Here is a 20,112-nt window from a genome sequence, read left to right as displayed (position 1 = left end):
AGAGAAAGAGAGGAACCGCTGAAGAGAAAGAGAAGGAAGAGGAAAAGGCCAAAGATTGCTCAGAGCTTCCTTCAATCCAAAGAGGTAAGGGGTCTGAACCTTATTAAATGATAATATGCGAGCAAATTCATGATATATGTTGGATTGTTGATGAATTTGGGGATTTTAGGGAGATTGGGAAAGTTGGGGTTTTGATGGAAATTCTCCGATCTGTGAGTCTGGTTGAGTTATAGGCATTATAATCGAAGTATGTTGTGTATATATGACTGTTAAATGTTGATATTGGGTTGTTAGCCGTGGGGTATGAATTATAGCGAGTAGAGAAGCAAAGCTGCGTTGGGTTCTGTAGCAGAGGGCTTCTGTTCGCGCGCGATTCGCGGCGCGAAGCCCAGTTCGCGGCGCGAACTGGGCAGAATCCAGAGGAGTTCTGTAACGCACCGTTCGCGGCGCGAACCCTGCTGCGCGGCGCGAACTGTGCTGTGCAGAAGTTGATGTTGGTGAGTTTTTGAGTGCGTTGAGTTGCGAGACTCTTAGTAAGTCGCTGTAATTGTATTATAACAATTAATAGTGATTATATGATGGTGTATGAGGTGTTTATGATGATGAGATGTTGAATTTTCGTGTTTAGTTATAAATGTGTTATGTAACGATATGATATTGTTGTAATGTTGTTGTTGTTTTGTTGAGTTGTATGTCATGCTATTAATGATGATGATAACATGACTATATGATGCTGTTGTTGCTATGTTGATGATGATGCATGTTTGGTGTGCATGCATTTATGAAAGGCCGATGCCTAGTGATGAACGGACTGAGTTCCAATGATGATGTTGACTCCGGGCTTGTTGAGAGGCTTGGTTCCTTGCGGGGAACTCAGATTCTATGGTGGTGAATCTGGGAGTGGTGATCCTGTAGTGGTCACAAAATGGGTATACCGAGTCGTGTTGAGTCATGCATGGGTGTGTGCATTGCATTTGATATGTTGTTTTGCTGATGTTCATGAGTATGTTGATTATGATGATTATGATGAGCTGTGTTGGCATAGGGGAATTATATTATGTTTATATTTCTGTCGTTATATTATTATTTAATAATGTAATTCTCACCCCTTCTGCATGTGTTTATGTTCATCTATGATGAGCAATGTGCAGATAAAGAGGAGTAGCTATTGTTGAGGTTTGAAGAATAAGTGTAGAGTTATTCTACAGAGTCGAGTCAAATGCTCTGGTCATGTGACACCGGGGTTATGGGATTCGATAGAGAATTGATTATTATTACGTTGTTTATGATGACTATCATGTTGAGATGTTTGCTGAGACGATAATGAAACATTATTATGAATTGTTATATGTTGAAAGATTATAATTGTGTTGTTGTCCGCTGCGAAGTTTTTATTTTAATAAATAATATGTTTTATGTTGTGATATGATAAAAGTGTTATGTTGTAAGAAATGTAAACTCTTCTACATGTTGTACTCTGATAATCTATTTAATTATGTCGTTTGGGGTAGAAGGGTGTTACATTAGTGGTATCAGAGCATGGTCAGTCCAGTCGAGTCATAATGTGATGTTTTCCCTGTTGGTCGATTAGTGTAAATGACACTGTCGATATTTAACGGTTGTGGTTGTGTTGTGAAGAGTATGGCTGGAGAAAATGACTGTGCGATTGCTGAGGCTTTGGCTGCTATAGCGCAGGCTATGCAGGCGCAGCAGAATCCGCCGGTCGACGAGTTTAAGAATTTGGGAAGGTTTCTGAAGAATAACCCTCCTACATTCAAAGGGCGCTATGATCCAGATGGTGCTCAGATTTGGCTGAGGGAAATTGAGAAGATCTTCCGGGTGATGACGTGTACTGAAGCACAGAAAGTGCAGTTTGGTACGCATATGTTATCTGAAGAGGCTGAAAACTGGTGGGATAACACTCGCCAGAGAATTTCAGTACCAGGTGCTGAGATGACTTGGGAAAGGTTCAAGACGGTCTTTCTGGAGAAATATTTTCCTGCTGATGTGCGATGTAAGAAGGAGATGGAATTTCTAGAACTGAAACAGGGTAACATGTCTGTTGCTGATTACGCTTCGAAGTTTGAGGAGCTGGTGCAGTATTGTCCTCATTATAATGATGCTGGTGCTGAGGGATCCAAGTGTGTCAAGTTTGAGAACGGGTTGCGTCCCGAGATCAAACAAGGCATTGGTTACCAGGAGATTCGTAGGTTTCCTACACTGGTTAATAAGTGCAGGATATTTGATGAAGATAGCAAGGCTAGGACTGCTCATTACAAGAGTCTTAGTGAGAAGAAGAATAAGGATCGTGGTAGTCCTTATGCATCTCCGAATGGTAAAGGTAAGCAGAAAGTGGTAGATGAGAAGAAGCCAAGTGGGGGAGGATCTTCCATAGCTGGTAAATGTTTCAAGTGTGGCGAGCCAGGCCACCGTGCTGATAGCTGTACCAAGAGAGTGCTGAGATGTTTCCGATGCGGTCAGGCTGGTCATAGAGTTACTGAATGTAAGGATGCTGGTCCGACGTGTTTTAATTGTGGCGAGAAAGGCCATATCAGTTCGCAGTGCTCGAAACCGAAGAAGGCGGCTACTGCAGCTCATACTACTGGTAGGGTGTTTGCTCTGAGTGGGGCTGAAACTCCTAAAGAAGATAATCTGATTAAAGGTACTTGCTTGATTAATAATGTTGAATTGCTTGCTATTGTTGACACTGGTGCTACTCATTCGTTCATTTCGTATGAGTGTGCGACCAGGATTGGTGTGATTATGTCGTCCCTAGGCGGAAGTATGGTGATAGATACTCCTGCTAATGGTTCTGTGAAGACTTCTGTTGTCTGTCGAGGTTGTCATTTGACGATCTTTGAGAGAGAGTTCGTGGTTGATTTGGTGTGCTTACCCTTGCACCAAATTGACATTATTCTGGGAATGAATTGGCTAGAATTCTATGGCGTGTTTATCAACTGCTATAGGAAGACGGTGCGGTTTTCTGAAGTTGGTGAGAATGATGAGGCAAGATTTCTATCTGCTAGGCAGGTGGGGGATTTTGTGAAAGATGAAGCTCAGGTATTCGCTTTATTTGCGTCTCTGCAAGCGGATAAGAAAGTAGTGAGTGTAGATTTGCCTGTTGTCTGTGAATTTCAGGATGTGTTTCCGGAGGATGTAAGTGATTTACCTCCAGAACGTGAAGTCGAATTTGCCATTGACTTAGTACCAGGTACGAGTCCAGTGTCGATGTCTCCTTATAGAATGTCGGCAACTGAATTAGTTGAACTGAAGAAGCAACTTGAGGAATTGCTGGAGAAGAAGTTTGTGCGTCCAAGTGTTTCTCCTTGGGGTGCACCAGTATTGTTAGTGAAGAAGAAAGAAGGTACGATGAGGTTGTGTGTCGATTATCGGCAGTTGAATAAGGTGACTATCAAGAATCGGTATCCATTGCCGAGGATTGATGATTTGATGGACCAGTTGGTTGGAGCTCATGTTTTCAGTAAGATTGATTTGCGGTCGGGTTATCATCAGATCCGAGTGAAGTCAGGGGATATTGCGAAGACTGCTTTCCGTACGAGGTATGGTCATTATGAATACACTGTGATGCCGTTCGGTGTGTCTAATGCTCCAGGTGTGTTTATGGAATATATGAATCGTATATTTCATCCGTACCTTGATAATTTTGTTGTGGTGTTCATAGATGATATATTGATATATTCTAAGACGGAAGAAGAGCATGCAGGACATCTGAGAATTGTTCTGCAGGTGTTAAGAGAAAAGAAATTATATGCAAAGTTATCTAAATGTGAGTTCTGGTTGAAGGAAGTGAGTTTCCTTGGCCATGTGATTTCGGGTGGTGGGATTTCTGTTGATCCTGCTAAAGTTGATGCTGTATCACAGTGGGAGACTCCGAAGTCTGCTACTGAGATACGTAGTTTTCTGGGGTTAGCTGGTTATTATCGCAGATTTATTGAGGGCTTCTCTAAGTTGGCATTGCCGTTGACGCAGTTGACTAAGAAGGGTCAAGTGTATGTGTGGGATGCAGCTTGTGAAGCGAGTTTTGTTGAGTTGAAGAGGCGGTTGACCAGTGCTCCAGTGTTGATCTTGCCTAATCCTGGTGAGTCCTTCGTTGTTTATTGTGATGCTTCTTTGATGGGTCTTGGTGGTGTTTTGATGCAGAATGGTAAAGTTGTAGCTTATGCTTCTAGACAGTTGAAAGTTCATGAGAGGAATTATCCTACGCATGACCTAGAACTTGCAGCTGTTGTATTTGTGTTGAAAATGTGGAGGCATTATCTGTTTGGTTCCAGATTCGAAGTGTTCAGTGATCACAAGAGTCTGAAGTATCTGTTTGATCAGAAAGAGTTAAATATGAGGCAGAGAAGGTGGTTAGAATTACTGAAGGATTTTGACTTTGAATTGAGTTATCATCCCGGTAAGGCTAATGTAGTTGCAGATGCACTGAGTAGAAAGTCTCTACATATGTCTATGATGATGGTTCGGGAGCTTGAGTTAATTGAACAGTTCCGTGATATGAGTTTGGGTTGTGAAGTTTCCGCTGATAGCGTAAAGTTGGGTATGCTGAAGTTGACTAGTGGAATTTTTGAAGATATTCGGAATGGTCAGCAAGTTGATGTCGCTCTAGTTGATCATATTACTATGGTTAACCAGGGTAATGGTGGTAATTTTGAGATTGATGAGAATGGCATCCTACGATTTAAAGGTAGAGTTTGTGTTCCTGAGGTGTCGGAATTGAAAAAGAGTATTCTTGAAGAGGGCCATAGGAGTGGATTGAGTATCCATCCAGGTGCAACTAAAATGTATCAAGATTTGAAGAAATTGTTTTGGTGGGCTGGTATGAAAAGAGATGTTGCTAAGTTTGTGTATGCCTGTTTGACTTGTCAGAAGTCAAAGATTGAACATCAGAAACCGACAGGTATGATGCAACCTTTGAAGATTCCTGAATGGAAGTGGGATAGCATTTCCATGGATTTTGTGACGGGACTGCCGAGGACGGTGAAAGGTAATGATTCTAATTGGGTGATTGTGGATCGATTGACTAAGTCGGCGCATTTCTTGCCGATGAAGATTAATCACTCTTTAGAGAAGTTGGCAGAGTTGTATATTGAGGAGATAGTGAGGCTGCATGGTATTCCATCCAGTATTGTGTCTGATAGAGATCCCAGATTTACTTCTAGATTTTGGGAAAGTTTGCAGAAAGCGTTGGGGACTAAGTTGAGGTTGAGTTCAGCTTATCATCCTCAGACTGACGGTCAGACTGAAAGAACTATCCAATCCTTGGAGGATTTGTTGAGAGCTTGTGTGTTGGAGCAGAGTGGTTCTTGGGATAGTTATTTGCCGTTGGTGGAGTTTACTTATAATAATAGTTTTCATGCTAGTATCGGTATGGCTCCATATGAAGCATTGTATGGTAGGAGGTGTAGAACTCCATTGTGTTGGTATGAGTCAGGTGAGAGTGTTGTACTCGGACCTGAGATTGTGCAACAGACGACTGAAAGGGTTAAGATGATTCAGGAGAAGATGAAGATTTCTCAGAGTCGTCAGAAGAGTTATCATGATAAGAGGAGAAAGGCACTTGAGTTCCAAGAGGGAGATCATGTGTTCTTGAGAGTTACTCCGACGACAGGTGTGGGTAGAGCTTTAAAGTCTAGAAAGCTTACTCCGAGGTTCGTGGGTCCGTATCAGATTTTGAAGAGGGTTGGGGAAGTGGCGTATCGGATAGCTTTACCGCCGTCGCTTTCTAATCTGCATGATGTGTTTCATGTATCTCAGTTGAGAAAATATATTGCGGATCCTTCGCATGTTGTTCAGTTGGATGATATCCAGGTGAGAGATAATTTGACCGTTGAGGTGTTGCCAATTCGGATAGATGACCGAGAAGAGAAGACCCTGAGAGGTAAGAAGATTGCTCTAGTGAAAGTTGTTTGGGAAGGTCCAGCTGGTGAGAGCTTGACTTGGGAGCGTGAAGATCAGATGAAGGAGTCGTATCCGGCTCTATTTGCTTGAGGTATGTTTTCGAGGACGAAAACTTCTAAAGTGGGGGAGAGTTGTAACACCCCGAATATTTTGGATTAATTTAAATATTATTTTAATAAGATTATTGGAAGGAAAAAGGAATTATTAAATAATATTGGGAAATATTATTATTGATGTTATTTATTTTAATATTAATTAAATAAATAAAATAAATGGAATATGAAGAGTGGAAGGGTAAAAGTGGAATTGGATATAAGAGGCCAAAGTGAGAACTCAGAAGTTTTGTCACGTATTTTGCCTCAGAGTCAGAGAAAGAGAGGAACCGCTGAAGAGAAAGAGAAGGAAGAGGAAAAGGCCAAAGATTGCTCAGAGCTTCCTTCAATCCAAAGAGGTAAGGGGTCTGAACCTTATTAAATGATAATATGCGAGCAAATTCATGATATATGTTGGATTGTTGATGAATTTGGGGATTTTAGGGAGATTGGGAAAGTTGGGGTTTTGATGGAAATTCTCCGATCTGTGAGTCTGGTTGAGTTATAGGCATTATAATCGAAGTATGTTGTGTATATATGACTGTTAAATGTTGATATTGGGTTGTTAGCCGTGGGGTATGAATTATAGCGAGTAGAGAAGCAAAGCTGCGTTGGGTTCTGTAGCAGAGGGCTTCTGTTCGCGCGCGATTCGCGGCGCGAAGCCCAGTTCGCGGCGCGAACTGGGCAGAATCCAGAGGAGTTCTGTAACGCACCGTTCGCGGCGCGAACCCTGCTGCGCGGCGCGAACTGTGCTGTGCAGAAGTTGATGTTGGTGAGTTTTTGAGTGCGTTGAGTTGCGAGACTCTTAGTAAGTCGCTGTAATTGTATTATAACAATTAATAGTGATTATATGATGGTGTATGAGGTGTTTATGATGATGAGATGTTGAATTTTCGTGTTTAGTTATAAATGTGTTATGTAACGATATGATATTGTTGTAATGTTGTTGTTGTTTTGTTGAGTTGTATGTCATGCTATTAATGATGATGATAACATGACTATATGATGCTGTTGTTGCTATGTTGATGATGATGCATGTTTGGTGTGCATGCATTTATGAAAGGCCGATGCCTAGTGATGAACGGACTGAGTTCCAATGATGATGTTGACTCCGGGCTTGTTGAGAGGCTTGGTTCCTTGCGGGGAACTCAGATTCTATGGTGGTGAATCTGGGAGTGGTGATCCTGTAGTGGTCACAAAATGGGTATACCGAGTCGTGTTGAGTCATGCATGGGTGTGTGCATTGCATTTGATATGTTGTTTTGCTGATGTTCATGAGTATGTTGATTATGATGATTATGATGAGCTGTGTTGGCATAGGGGAATTATATTATGTTTATATTTCTGTCGTTATATTATTATTTAATAATGTAATTCTCACCCCTTCTGCATGTGTTTATGTTCATCTATGATGAGCAATGTGCAGATAAAGAGGAGTAGCTATTGTTGAGGTTTGAAGAATAAGTGTAGAGTTATTCTACAGAGTCGAGTCAAATGCTCTGGTCATGTGACACCGGGGTTATGGGATTCGATAGAGAATTGATTATTATTACGTTGTTTATGATGACTATCATGTTGAGATGTTTGCTGAGACGATAATGAAACATTATTATGAATTGTTATATGTTGAAAGATTATAATTGTGTTGTTGTCCGCTGCGAAGTTTTTATTTTAATAAATAATATGTTTTATGTTGTGATATGATAAAAGTGTTATGTTGTAAGAAATGTAAACTCTTCTACATGTTGTACTCTGATAATCTATTTAATTATGTCGTTTGGGGTAGAAGGGTGTTACATTGTTCATCTGTACAACATAAATATTTTGGTCATTGCTAACTTGGTCGTTGCATTGATAACTTGGTCATTGTCTGTACAGACTTGACCATGCATGCAGTAGAAAGAATCAACCATGCAGAGAAAAGAGTGACAAGAACACACATGCGCCAGGGAATCAAAGAATCTCTGAACCCCGAGCCCTAAGATTCCCACCTAGGCGCCATAAAGTAATTGGGACGCCAAAGGGTTGGGCGCCTCTTCACAAAAAATGGTCTTAGACGCCACTAGGAAGAATGCCCTTTCCCATTTCCCTACACTAAGGCGCCAAGAGGAAGGGCGCCTCTTCCCTTGCATGTGGTTTCTTCACACGTGCCTAGAAGAGATTCCTCACATGCTTTCTCTCACATGCTTTCTGAAGTTTGTCATTTCCTTGTCTCCTTTTGCCATTCCATGCAACCAATCACATTCAAGCAAGGTTGCAAACCTACTCACTCATTCATCTATAAGTAGCCTCTCATATCAACAATATCAAATCATCTTCATAAATACTCAATTATATTCTTCTACCACACTTCTTTCATCTACCACACTCAAGCTTTGCAAAATCAAATCATGTCTTTGTTGACTATGGGCGACGAACACGGAGGCACACTCGAGAATATCTCGGCATTTGTATGTTATCTCTCTCTTTTTACTTTTTATGTTTTTAGTCTTATACCTTTGTTATCTCTCTCTTTTTACTTTCTATGTTTTTCTTACTTCTTATAGATGTTTGTTTATTCAGTATGTATTTCTTCTTCTAATGGTATTTTCTTACCTTTTTTTTATTAGGATCCAAAGCGGTTTAGATGTCGTGTACTTGAATATGTACCCCACGATACTTTAATAGAACCATATATTAGAGGATGTGGATTTTTGAAATCTACTAAACATTGTTTCGTACTCGGTGGACTACAAGTTCATTCTGGCTTTATTGGAGAGGTGGAGACCCGAGACCCACACATTTCACCTTCCGATTGGTGGTGTACCGTCACACTTGAGGACATGTACATGTTTTTGGGTCTTCGTATAGACGGAAAGGCAGTGAATGGTCGAGTTAACCAAGACAACAATATCTGCAATGAATTATTGGATGCCCTTTTGTTAGACGACGAAACTGAGGGAGACACATCCGGTCAAGCAAGGGGGCAAGGTATAAATTTAAAATACCTAAAACAATATTATGCCAGTATAGTATTGTCCGGCGATTCAACCGAGTATGAGAAAATAATAAAAGCTCGGTGTTATATTATGATTTTATTTGGTAATTTTTTGTTTCCAGAAAGTACAGGTAATTCTGTAAATATAATGTGTTTACCTTTATTACGCAACACTAATAAGGTAAACACTTATAGTTGGGGTTCAACTGTGTTGGCCCATCTATATAATGCAATGTGTAGAACTGCAAAAAAGAATACCTGTACTTTTTTTCATATGTGTATTTGCTTCAAGCTTGGGGGTGGTCAAGAATGTCGTCGCTCGCCCCGATAAATGAGCGCCCATTCGTGTTTCCGTTTGCAACCAAGTAAGTCTAACACTTTACCATTCACCATTTAGTTAATTATATTTATTATTATAATTAACAGTAAATAATATTTTTCACTTCTTTTTTATCTTAGATGGTCAGTAGGGGGAATGAACTACAACAGGTGTCCGAAACATGCTATTGTAGTCTATCGAAATCTATTGGACCACATTGGACATGACGATGTAATAATCCTACCCAACTATATTTTAATTTAAAAATACTTCTCAAATTATTTTCCATCTAACTGTTTCGTATTATTTTACAGTTTATTTGGAGGCCATATCTGGGTCTGGATCATGATGTGAACCATGATGATGCTGCAGTTTAGACAACAAAGACATCGATTATCCGATTCATTACGGTGGAAATGCACCAGAGTGACCGGGTCAAACTGCAGTTCGGAATGAGACAATAGATTCCAAAATCTTCCACGTGTTTGGGGAATTGGCATAAAAAAAGGGTTGATGCACATTGGGATTATTCTGACTGGAGAGACTTTGCAAAAGACATGTGTCGTCAATGGAGGAATCGACGACAACACATCTTGAACGAACCAGTCATCCAAGGTGCAAGACCCACTCAACAATACATGGCATGGTTTAGGTCGGTAACAACTCAACAATTTGTATCTGAGCCGCGATATTTGATGAATCCACGCCAACTTGCTTCATCATTGTATGCCCCACAATAATTCACCACCCAACACCAATGTGAACCCACCCAAACCCAACAACCAACCACACAACATCAACTGACCACATACGCACAACAACCAAACACCCAACATCGCAACCCATTCATGCCAACCACCCAACAACCAACCATCCAACGTCGCACCCCGTTCATACCACCCACCCAAACACAAAACCAAGAACCAAACCCCGCAACCATAACCATCTACAGCCCAGATAATTCATATGGGTCACTTCATCGTAGCCCCCCACCAATGAACACCCAACCATTATTTAAATATAGTACGCCCCAGGAACCATTGTTTCGTTTCCAAAATGACTCAATGGTCCAATTTGGGCAACTATACCGTCCCTAATTCACCCAACCCCAACGCCCTAACTACGATGACATGGGCACCGAACTCCATTACGGAAGCGTCGTTAGCCAGAGCCCCTCCAGATATTGAGAGCAAATGATGACACATCTGTCAAATACCGCTGGAACTTCCGCCGGACCTTCCAACCAGCCATCGCTCGATCAGGTCAGCACCCAAAGACCACAAACACTTCAAGAAAATCGTGGGAGACCTCAGAGACAAACTAACGCACCAGGATATGGAACCGGGGGACGTTATAATCGGGTTGGTCATTAGTTTATTGTCAGTCCAATGTAACCAATTATTAATCTTCAATGAATTTATTTTTTCATTACTATTTCTTAATTATTAAATAATAAAAATTAAATATTAATAATTAGAAAAATTTTAAAAATTAAAAAAAAAATAAAAATAGGAGGGGGTGTATGCGTCAGATGAATTGACGCATACACCAACCACGTGCACCTAGGCGCCACTAGCATTGACGCCTCCTCATGAGGCTCAATGTAGGCGCCACTAGCATTGGCGCCTCCTCATGAGGAATCAAATGCATGCGCCAATATTGGCGCCTCCTCATGAGGCTCAATGTAGGCACCACTAGCATTGGCGCCTCCTCATGAGGAGTCAAATGCATGCGTCAATGCTATTGACGCCTCCTCTTTAAGCATTGGGGATGCGCTATTTCATTTGGCGCATCCTCTATCAAACTTAGTTATTTTGGTAGTTTTTTTTGAATAATTGATTATTTTAAAAAAAAATAAAAAAAATGATTATTTTAAAAAGAAAAATCCAATGCAAGTTATAGGGAGTTAAAACTATTTAATGTTATAAGTGACCCTTCACGAAATTAATCAATCTAATAGAGAAAAAATTAGCATTACTCATCCTAATATGCACACACTCCCAATTTTTAAAAGTAATTTCTTTACACATGTCACTTTTCTAATCATAATTTCTAAACATTCAATTTTACAATATTCAAAATTTTCACCTTATGAGGAAAACAAGTGAACATCATGAATGAGCGGAACTTTTTTTCAAAAAAGCAAAAGGCGGGGCTTCGTTAGGGTTGCTGATGGCTCCTAATTTCCCAGAAAACATGGACCCCAATCAACTAATTTCCTTAAGCAAAGACGTCGTTAGGGTTTTGGAGGACCCTAACGATCGTGATCTCAACGTCTTCTCCGAATGTCTCCAACGCACATTCCCCATTTCTTCAACCTGCGATTCCGATCTCAACGAGACTGCCTCCTCTTTCCAAGGTCGTCTACTCTTCTTCCCTTTTCAATTTTCAGTTTGGATTTGTGCTTGTTTTTTGAATATTAATAGTTGAAATTCACAAAGAATGATAGTAAGAAAAAATGAGGGCTAAAGTTTTCATGTTTTTTACAATTCTTGTGTCACTGATTTCCAATCTTGATGAATTTGCTATGAAAACTGTAACATTATCCCATTTCTGCAATAAGTAGAAAGATTCATTGAGTTAGAGTGGGTTTGGGGATAAAAAGTTTTGAGAGCTTTTAATTTAGCACTTCTTGAAAAATGGTGTGGAGACTCAGTAGAGAGACAACAAGTGTGAGGAAAACTGTTTGTGGCTACATACGGAAGCAAGATGGAGTGCGTGAGATCGGTATTTAATCTAATTGATAGTGGGTCATCAAAGTAACAAAGAAGGGCTTATGGGGATTCCAAAATAATTGGTGTTCAGATAGAAAGAGAAAGGTAGTGGGAAGTGGCAGTGATATGTTCTTTTGGTTGGACGAATGATTTAGAGATGGTACCTTGAAAAATAGATTTCTGAGATTGTATAGCATAGCGATTAGCAAATAACAAGGAGGTTAAGGTGAATGAAGTTTGTAATGTTGTTGAAGGAACATGAGAATGGAGTTGGAGATGAGAGGGTTGATCAGCTTATAAAAGGGGTAAGAAATGATACAATGGAGGTTCCAGCCTCCAAGTGATAGTAACATGAAAGCATGGCATAAAGATGCACCCCTCTAGATTTAGGTGTTTGTTTGGAGACTATTCCTAAAGAAGATTCCTAGAAAGGATGATTTGTTACTGAGAGGGGTCATAGTGAGGGATGCAACAGTTTGTGTGAGTGGTTGTGGAGGGGAAGATATAAAACATCTATTTCTTGAAAGTTATTTGCAATAGTCAGATGGTGGCGTTGTGTTTTGTGAGAACTATGTTATTTGGTGGAATAGCAGGAGTAGTCTGATGGAATTACCGAATCATTATTGAAGGTGTATTTCATTGCAGACTGGTGTCCTGTTTTATGTCCTGTTTAAAACAGGTTGCTGATGGTGAAGCATGTAAGAGGTTTGTGGAGGAAAGCTTATTGTTGCCAACATGGAGGAATTGAAGGTGCGGATTATGGCGTGGCTATGTGTACGGATCTTAAGCCAGAGTGGACTATTTGAACTTTTGTGGACAATATGCTGTCATGTCAGCAACTTGATTCGTATTGATCTGCACATGGAGAACATATAATATAACATTAAGATTTTATTGTATGAGGCCGCTAGAAGGATTGCTGCAACTATGCTGTAGTCTAACAATGCTTGGAAGTGGGAAGAAGCTTCAACAGAGTAAAGGGATATTGGGTTGTATATCAATGTGGTGTGCATTTTATATTGGATCAGTGTACAGTCTGTACCATTTTCTTTCTAATCTGAACTTTTCATTTGGTGTTTGTTATATCAACACAGTTTGGACTTGTATTAAAAAGTTTTTCCTTTAAAAAAAAGGACAACGGCGAATGCTTTAGCAATTTCGATCACATCAAACATAGTGGAAAATAGATAATTTTTGAATTTTCTTAGTAATAAGGAAGAGTAACCAAACCACCTGTGTGCTGCAAACCCCTCCAGTCATGTATAATAAAATTGTAACCTTTCAAGTGGTTTTAGTTCTTCCACTATTCCCTTTCAAGATGTCCACCGGCATCTCTTTTGAGTCTCCAGGGTTTCTCCGATAAGTTTCTTATTATGATGATGCCCTTAATTGGAAAGTTGTTTATAAGGGTGGGCAAAGCCAACACTAATGAGAATTATAAGAAATTTATTGAGGATTCTGAAGTAGAAGTTGAAAGATATGTCTCCTATCTGACAATGAGAATAATGATTATATTAGAGAATGGGGGTCAGAACAAATAGAACTCATGTCTGTATGCAGCTTATTTTTATTTGTATACATCACACTTTTTACTTCTATAATTGATTTATTTCAACTGACGTGGCTTCCTCTATCATCTCACATATCATATTTTTTTCTTTATGCTATTTTCCGTGATCTGCTGTTAATCACACTGATCTAAAGTAGTTCCTTCTAACTCATCTAGCAGCTCATATTAATGCAATCTACTATGAGTAAGTCTTCTTGATTGTATATTTTGCACTTGACTTAAGCTTTTATGAATCAGGTTATCAGAACAAAATAGATTCCCACAAGCAGAAAATAGAGGATGCTAGATCCAAGACTGTTGCTGATGCAGAACTAGAGCTTCTGCAGAGAGAATTGGATGAAGAACTTGAAAAAGAACGCTTGTTTAAAGAAGAGTTTAGATAAGTCTCTTGATTTGTTTTATGTTTTTCAACTGCATGTTCTGTTTAGATTCTAATCTTCTTGAAAAGATGTATCTTAACATTTATGTTACATCAACACAGCCATTAGCAATGAGTTCAATGATCTAGAACAGCAACAGATTTCTATCAAAGAGCAGAAAAAGAAGTTACTGAAACTCGAGCAAGAAAAGCAGAAGGAAGGGTATGTGCATTGCAAAAATTGAATGTGTGATTATAAACTGGTCTGACATATGTATTGCTTTGCTTCGATATCTCAATCACGTATCTACCTTCTCAATTCCAATGGTGAAGTCAATTAACTGTTTTAAACTGAAGATAGTTCTTGATTTTTAACATTTCCTATATAAATTACAACATACATGTAATCTTCAGTTTTGTTTCAGGATGCTGCTTTCAATGTATGCTTCTGTCACCGGTATTGTTCCAAACTCGGATAATCAATCAAAGGTTTCAGGCTGTATCCTTTTGTTGAGTTTACCATTTAATTACCCTATGTTTCTTTTATGGTATTCTGTAAATGATATCATCAGTCCGTTGAAAATTACTAGAATTGCTTGTTCCTTAACCTTAATAACAGTAATTATTGAAAAGGGAAAAAAAGCAGTGGAGAAATTTGAATACGACACGTCACAGATGACGATCCTTGAAGTATGCAACGACATCTGGAAAACAATAAGTGATTGATGCATGTAAAAAATGCCTCTGTTGGATGATATTTGCAATATTAGTAATTTCTCATTCTGAGTGCCGCCATGTTAGGAATCCAACAATTCATTTATTTATGAATGATGATTTAAATCTTAGTGTTGATATTGAGTGGTAAACTACCAAGTTTCGTTGGTGTGTATTTCATGTGAAAATTTAAGTACTATGAATCTTCTCATAGTTGGCTCCACCTGTTATATAAGAGACTGTAGTTTTGAATGGTAATGCCATGCTTGTTCAATAGAGTTTTGAATTCTAGCTAAGTAAATATTGTCAAGGCTTGGAGTTTGAATTCTTGTGATATGAATTTATAAACTTTTGATGATATGATGTACTTCACCCTTGTGTATATGAATCATCCAATCCATTAAATTTAAATTTTATATATCTATAGTTTCTAATACACTTGTGCATATATATTTTTTACTTCCAAAAGAAAAAAACAATAAAATTAAGGCTTCAGGTTTTTCATAAATGAACAAGGAGGTTAAGAGAACTAGGGATGCTACATTAGTGGGTAATATTTGCTCATCTTTGGTTGCAGTAAAACCAATCACACTATGGAAATTTACCACTTCAAGCTCAAATTCCTTTATGCATTGTCTGAATTTAGAGTAAAGAAGGGGAGGATTTTGAAAAAAAAAGAAAGGATCAAATGAAAAGAATAGAAGAAATTAGGTGGAGAAAGTTTTGGAGAATTTATTTTTATTCAAAAGCCACAATTCCTTTGATTTGGAGGAATTAAAAAATTGTATCGGAAGGATTTTGAGGGTTCCGGACGGTTTAGACAAATTCTTCAAATATAATTTTTATTATAGTATTTTAAAAATTAAAAATATGTTAATATTATTTTATTATTCTATACAATTTTTTTTGAAATATTCAAAAAAATTCTATATTTTAAAAAAAATTACTTTTTGAAGTTTTCCCTTCCCCTCAGTCCCAAACAAAACCTTATGGATATAGATCCAAGATTCAAATATAAAATAAGGATATAGATCCAAGATTCAAATATAAAATAAGAACAATAATTCTGATAATAATTCAAAATCTCAAACTTTTAATCCTATTTCACAAGATAAAGATGTACAAATTTCCAAAAAGGAATACAATTACTTGGCCAATCAAAGGATGTTCAAAAGAATGACCATGGTAGACAATAAAAATCAGTTAATTTTCATTTAGTCTCAAGTATTACACATCCATATTTTTTTTATTTGGATACTTAACTTAGGTACCTATTCATGTATGTTCATATTCAGCGGTTTATTAGTATTAAAAAATATTTCAGTGCAATCTTATGTGTGCTCCCACACCACTATGAAAAGTCTAGCCTATCTTTAGAATTCGAAGATGTATTTTTAAACACATCTATTTTAACTATTTTTTAGACCAAATTGAAGTGACACTCTCTTTGTATAAAAAATTAATCTAGAGATGCATCTCCGTATGCGTAAAAAGTGTGTCCGAAATTCATTTCCGTAAACATTTTATATTCAAAAGTTAATGGATGGTCCGGAGATACATCTTCGGACGCTTATGTTTCATATCCCGCACTAGACTATCTTTTCCACTTCCTTGTCCATTTTCTGCAAAAAACAATTATCTTTCTCCTCTCAAGCTTTTGAGCTCTCTATCTCATTCATGTTTCTCTTTGTAGCAAACTTCTACTGTTGGAGTTCTAACTCATCCTTTCCAGCATCTCATAACTCATACATTCAATTTGATTTGATAAGTTTTTTTTTAAAAATTATCTCCTTTTTAATTTTTATTTACAATTTGTTGTTTAAGCTACATTAGTTATTTTAGGTACATTAGATAGTAGTGTAAGTGATTTTGCTAGGATAGAAGAACATGCGTTGAGGTATTTTTGGGTTGTTATGATAGAAATGACGTATCTGCCATGAGACAATCGCAGGTTTGTCCGGAGATGAATCTCTGGATTTTGTCTGGATTATTTTTGAAGACATATCTTCATATTAGACTCGGGCAAAAAATTAGTTGATTTTGTGAAATTTGTGAATTTGTTCTAACACGCTGTTTATATCTATCTATGTTTCTAGCACATGTGTTGTAACACCCCAACTTATTATTTGAGCATTTTATTTAATTGTTTGCTTGATTTTTTTTTTTGAATTTTGATGTTTGCGGAGTGTATGAGTATTTTGGTAATTTATTAATTACCGGGGGAGATGTGAGAACAAATAAATTTGTATTATTGAGATTATTACAAATAATTAGGCATATTAAATATTTTGTAATAAGATAAAATAATAGGAATTATATATAATAATGGTTAAATGATTATTTAAGTTAAATATTTATTTAATTTAAATACTTATTTGATCTAAATGATAATTTAATTAAATAAATATGAGAATGAGTCATCTTTGTGAATAATGGAGAGCATGAGGTGGAACGAGAGAGATTTAGATTTAATTGGGTAAAAAAAATATGAATTTGTGAATTTAGGCTCATATAAATACTAAAAGTTAGAGAGAAACTAGATTTTTAGAATTTTCTAGCATACCTGTAAAGAGGCAGAAAGATCTTGGAGAATTCTAGGAAGGGGGGGGGGGGGGGGGGGGGGGTAGAGTCTTAGAGAAGAAAACTCAAAAGTTGTTGGAATAACCATTCTTACTGCAATTCTAATGTAAGGGGGAGAAGGGAGGTTCTACTCTTGGGTGATTTTAGGCTTGCAGAATAATGAGAGTTCCTTACCCTCCTATCAGCGTCTTAGGGGATGATATGAGTTTTCCCTTATTTTTCCTTTTTTGTAATGATATGATTATGAATGTTGATACATGTTGCTATGAGATCCTAATTGGGAGATTATGGATAAAACCCACAAGATCTCTATCTGTGATGAATATATTATGAGTTATGTGTTTTTCTTTGTTGTTTTGATTTCTGTTGAGTTGAAATTACTGTCCCCAGGATTTGAACGACTCAGTTAGGGTCGTTTGATTTCCCATATGAGTATATTGAGACCTCTGTTATTTTTTTCCAAAATTTCTGAATCGATCAGTTTTGACATTTTCCCCAAATTATTGAGAAACTTATTTTACGAAAAATCGTTTTTTTCACATAAACTTCAGAATTGGAAAACCTTTTTTTTGAAAAAAATCAGATTTTTAAGGAAAGTCGGGAAAATCGATTCGTACGCGATTTTCTGGGATCACAAGTGGGTCGTATCGCGCTTTGGCGGCGGCAATTGACCGTTTTCGGCGTGATTCTCGATTTTGACTTTATTTGGCATTTCGGGCATTTCTGTGTTTTCCAAATTTCCATTTCTTGGAGTTTTTCAAGTTCGGGAGTAAGAGTTCTTTTGGTTACCTTAGAGTCACTTTTGAGTAAATTGAGGAGATTGCTTGTCATTATCTTAGTAGAGTTATCATTTGGAACTTTTAAACCCTTTTAAGTTTTTGAGAATTTTGAGTAATTATGGGGTTTTGAGAATTTTTGAGAAAATATGAGTTTTTGGGAAATTATGAGTTTTTGAGATATCTTGAAAATTATGAGTTTTGAGATTTGTGAGTTAAATGAGTATTTTGATGAGTTGAAAACATACTTTTGAGAATAGTAATCCAGAGAGGGATTACAATGAGGCCTTATTGACGATTTGAGTATAGTAATCCAAAGAGGGATTACAGTGATGAGTTGTGAATTGTGAATTATTGGTTCAAGAGTGGAACCTTTTTTGGAATGTTTTGAGACTTGTGTTTTATTATGACTTTGAGATGGTGATGATGTTACATGTTTGTATTGTTCATAATCATTCATTTATTTATTTCGAAGATAGGTAGGACTCCAGTCCAGTGATGGTCTGGTACAGAGAGGAACTATGACGATCTCACATCCAGAGAGGGACACGGTTTAGAGAGGAACCAAAGACGTGGGAATATCAGTAACATACCTCTTATCCCAGTGATTTTGGTATCACATGCATTTGAGAAGGAGATGGTGGCATTGCATTGTATTTGCATTATTATTTATGTGATTGTGTTATGAGTGTGATTGAGAATACTTTATAATTTGTCATTACCATCCTGTTTGTGGGTCATTTGTGTGAAGCATTGCTGCTCATTTTGTCATCTTAGGATCATGTGGCTTGCAACCCTAGTTCCTTGATCCATATTTTGATTGTCTGATCATCTTTTGACCTTGTGTTTTGTCCAATGAGTTTGATTTGTTTATGAAAACCTAATTGGGGATGCTCATCATGGTCATTCATCTCTTGATCTTTATTTGAGCATGAAACCCTAGTCTAAGAGGTTCCTCATTGAGGCTTGCCTATTGACCATTGCTTGTGCATGAAACCCTAATTGTGTCCATGTGTCATATGCATTGATTTGGTGATGGGAACCCTAATTTTTTAAGAAGAAGTGTGGGATCATTTTGTCTTGCATCATATCATTTTCCATCAATCATTTTGGATTACATGGTTATTGGACTTTGTTCATACAAAAAATTTCTTGATTCATTGCTCATGGTACACCCTTGGGCTCAAATTCATAATGCATTTATTCATTTACTTATGGTGGATTCATTGGTTCATGATACACCTATGATCCGTTGGTTCTTGGTCCATTATGGCATTCATAGGTCATGACTTCATTCACATCCATGATTATTTCCATTCTTAATTCATTAATGGAATTTCTAGCCCATTTATTCAAGCTCCATGTTTCATTCAAATTCATAAAGCATGTTTCATACAAGGCATTTCAAACATGGTTTGGTGTGGAGAATGTTATTTGAAATTCAAAGTTATCTTTTCATTTCAAATCAAAAGAACCATTCTCGTACAAAGGTCCATTACGTTCATACAATTCCAAGTTTACAAATATCCATACAAAATTTACAAAAAATAAATAAAGATTTTGGTAAGGTTGACTTTTTAGTCAAGTGTTGACTTTTTGGTCAACAATTGACCAAAGTTATCTAAACTAAATCCCTTATCCTAATACTAATTTTCTATGGTATCTTCACTCTTCCATGTGCTCATCCAAAGCTTGCTTCATAAAACATACGTACCAGGAACTGTTGCAATTATGGAGGCGTTGCCAGCAGTTACGCCAGACGGAACCTACGTTGCTGGAAATAGAATCTTTCACCGCCTCTTTTTGGCGTTTGAACCGTGCATCAAAGATTTTGCATTATGTAAATCTATTATTCAAATTGATGGAACATGATTATACGACAAATACAAGGGTACTTTGCTTATGGCTGTTGCACAAGACGCCAACAACAATGCCTTTCCCATTGCCTTTGCTCTGGTTGAAGGTGGAACCACTGGTGGTTGGGGTTTCTTTCTTCGACATCTCAGAACACATGTCGCTCCACAAGCTCATCTCTGTTTGATTTCAGATAGACATGACACCATTGAGAGTGCTTACGATAACCATGATAACGA

At 37.7% G+C, this 20,112-nt stretch overlaps 1 protein-coding gene across 1 annotated transcript; it reads left to right on the top strand.

The window, feature by feature from the left end:
- The first annotated feature begins 11,295 nt into the window (after positions 1 to 11,295).
- LOC127127413 (kinetochore protein SPC24 homolog) lies at positions 11,296 to 14,921 on the top strand. Its single transcript, XM_051056594.1, has 5 exons — positions 11,296 to 11,666; positions 13,829 to 13,971; positions 14,072 to 14,172; positions 14,375 to 14,448; positions 14,569 to 14,921. Exons 1-5 carry the CDS (start codon positions 11,480 to 11,482, stop codon positions 14,673 to 14,675), a joined length of 612 nt encoding a protein of 203 aa, XP_050912551.1. The 5' UTR covers positions 11,296 to 11,479; the 3' UTR covers positions 14,676 to 14,921.
- The last annotated feature ends 5,191 nt before the right edge of the window (positions 14,922 to 20,112 follow it).

The sequence above is a fragment of the Lathyrus oleraceus genome, chromosome 3 (genome assembly GCF_024323335.1).
Source record: "Lathyrus oleraceus cultivar Zhongwan6 chromosome 3, CAAS_Psat_ZW6_1.0, whole genome shotgun sequence".
Lineage (NCBI taxonomy): Eukaryota > Viridiplantae > Streptophyta > Magnoliopsida > Fabales > Fabaceae > Lathyrus > Lathyrus oleraceus.
The sequence above is the reverse complement of the archived record's forward strand: the minus strand, read 5'-3'. Positions and strand labels throughout refer to the sequence as shown.

Coding starts and splice junctions, on each gene's coding strand:
- LOC127127413 (XM_051056594.1), top strand. CDS start 11,480: ATGGCTCCTAATTTCCCAGAAAACATGGACCCCAATCAACTAATTTCC. Junction 11,667..13,828: donor GACTGCCTCCTCTTTCCAAG/GTCGTCTACTCT, acceptor TTTATGAATCAG/GTTATCAGAACAAAATAGAT. Junction 14,173..14,374: donor CAAGAAAAGCAGAAGGAAGG/GTATGTGCATTG, acceptor GTTTTGTTTCAG/GATGCTGCTTTCAATGTATG.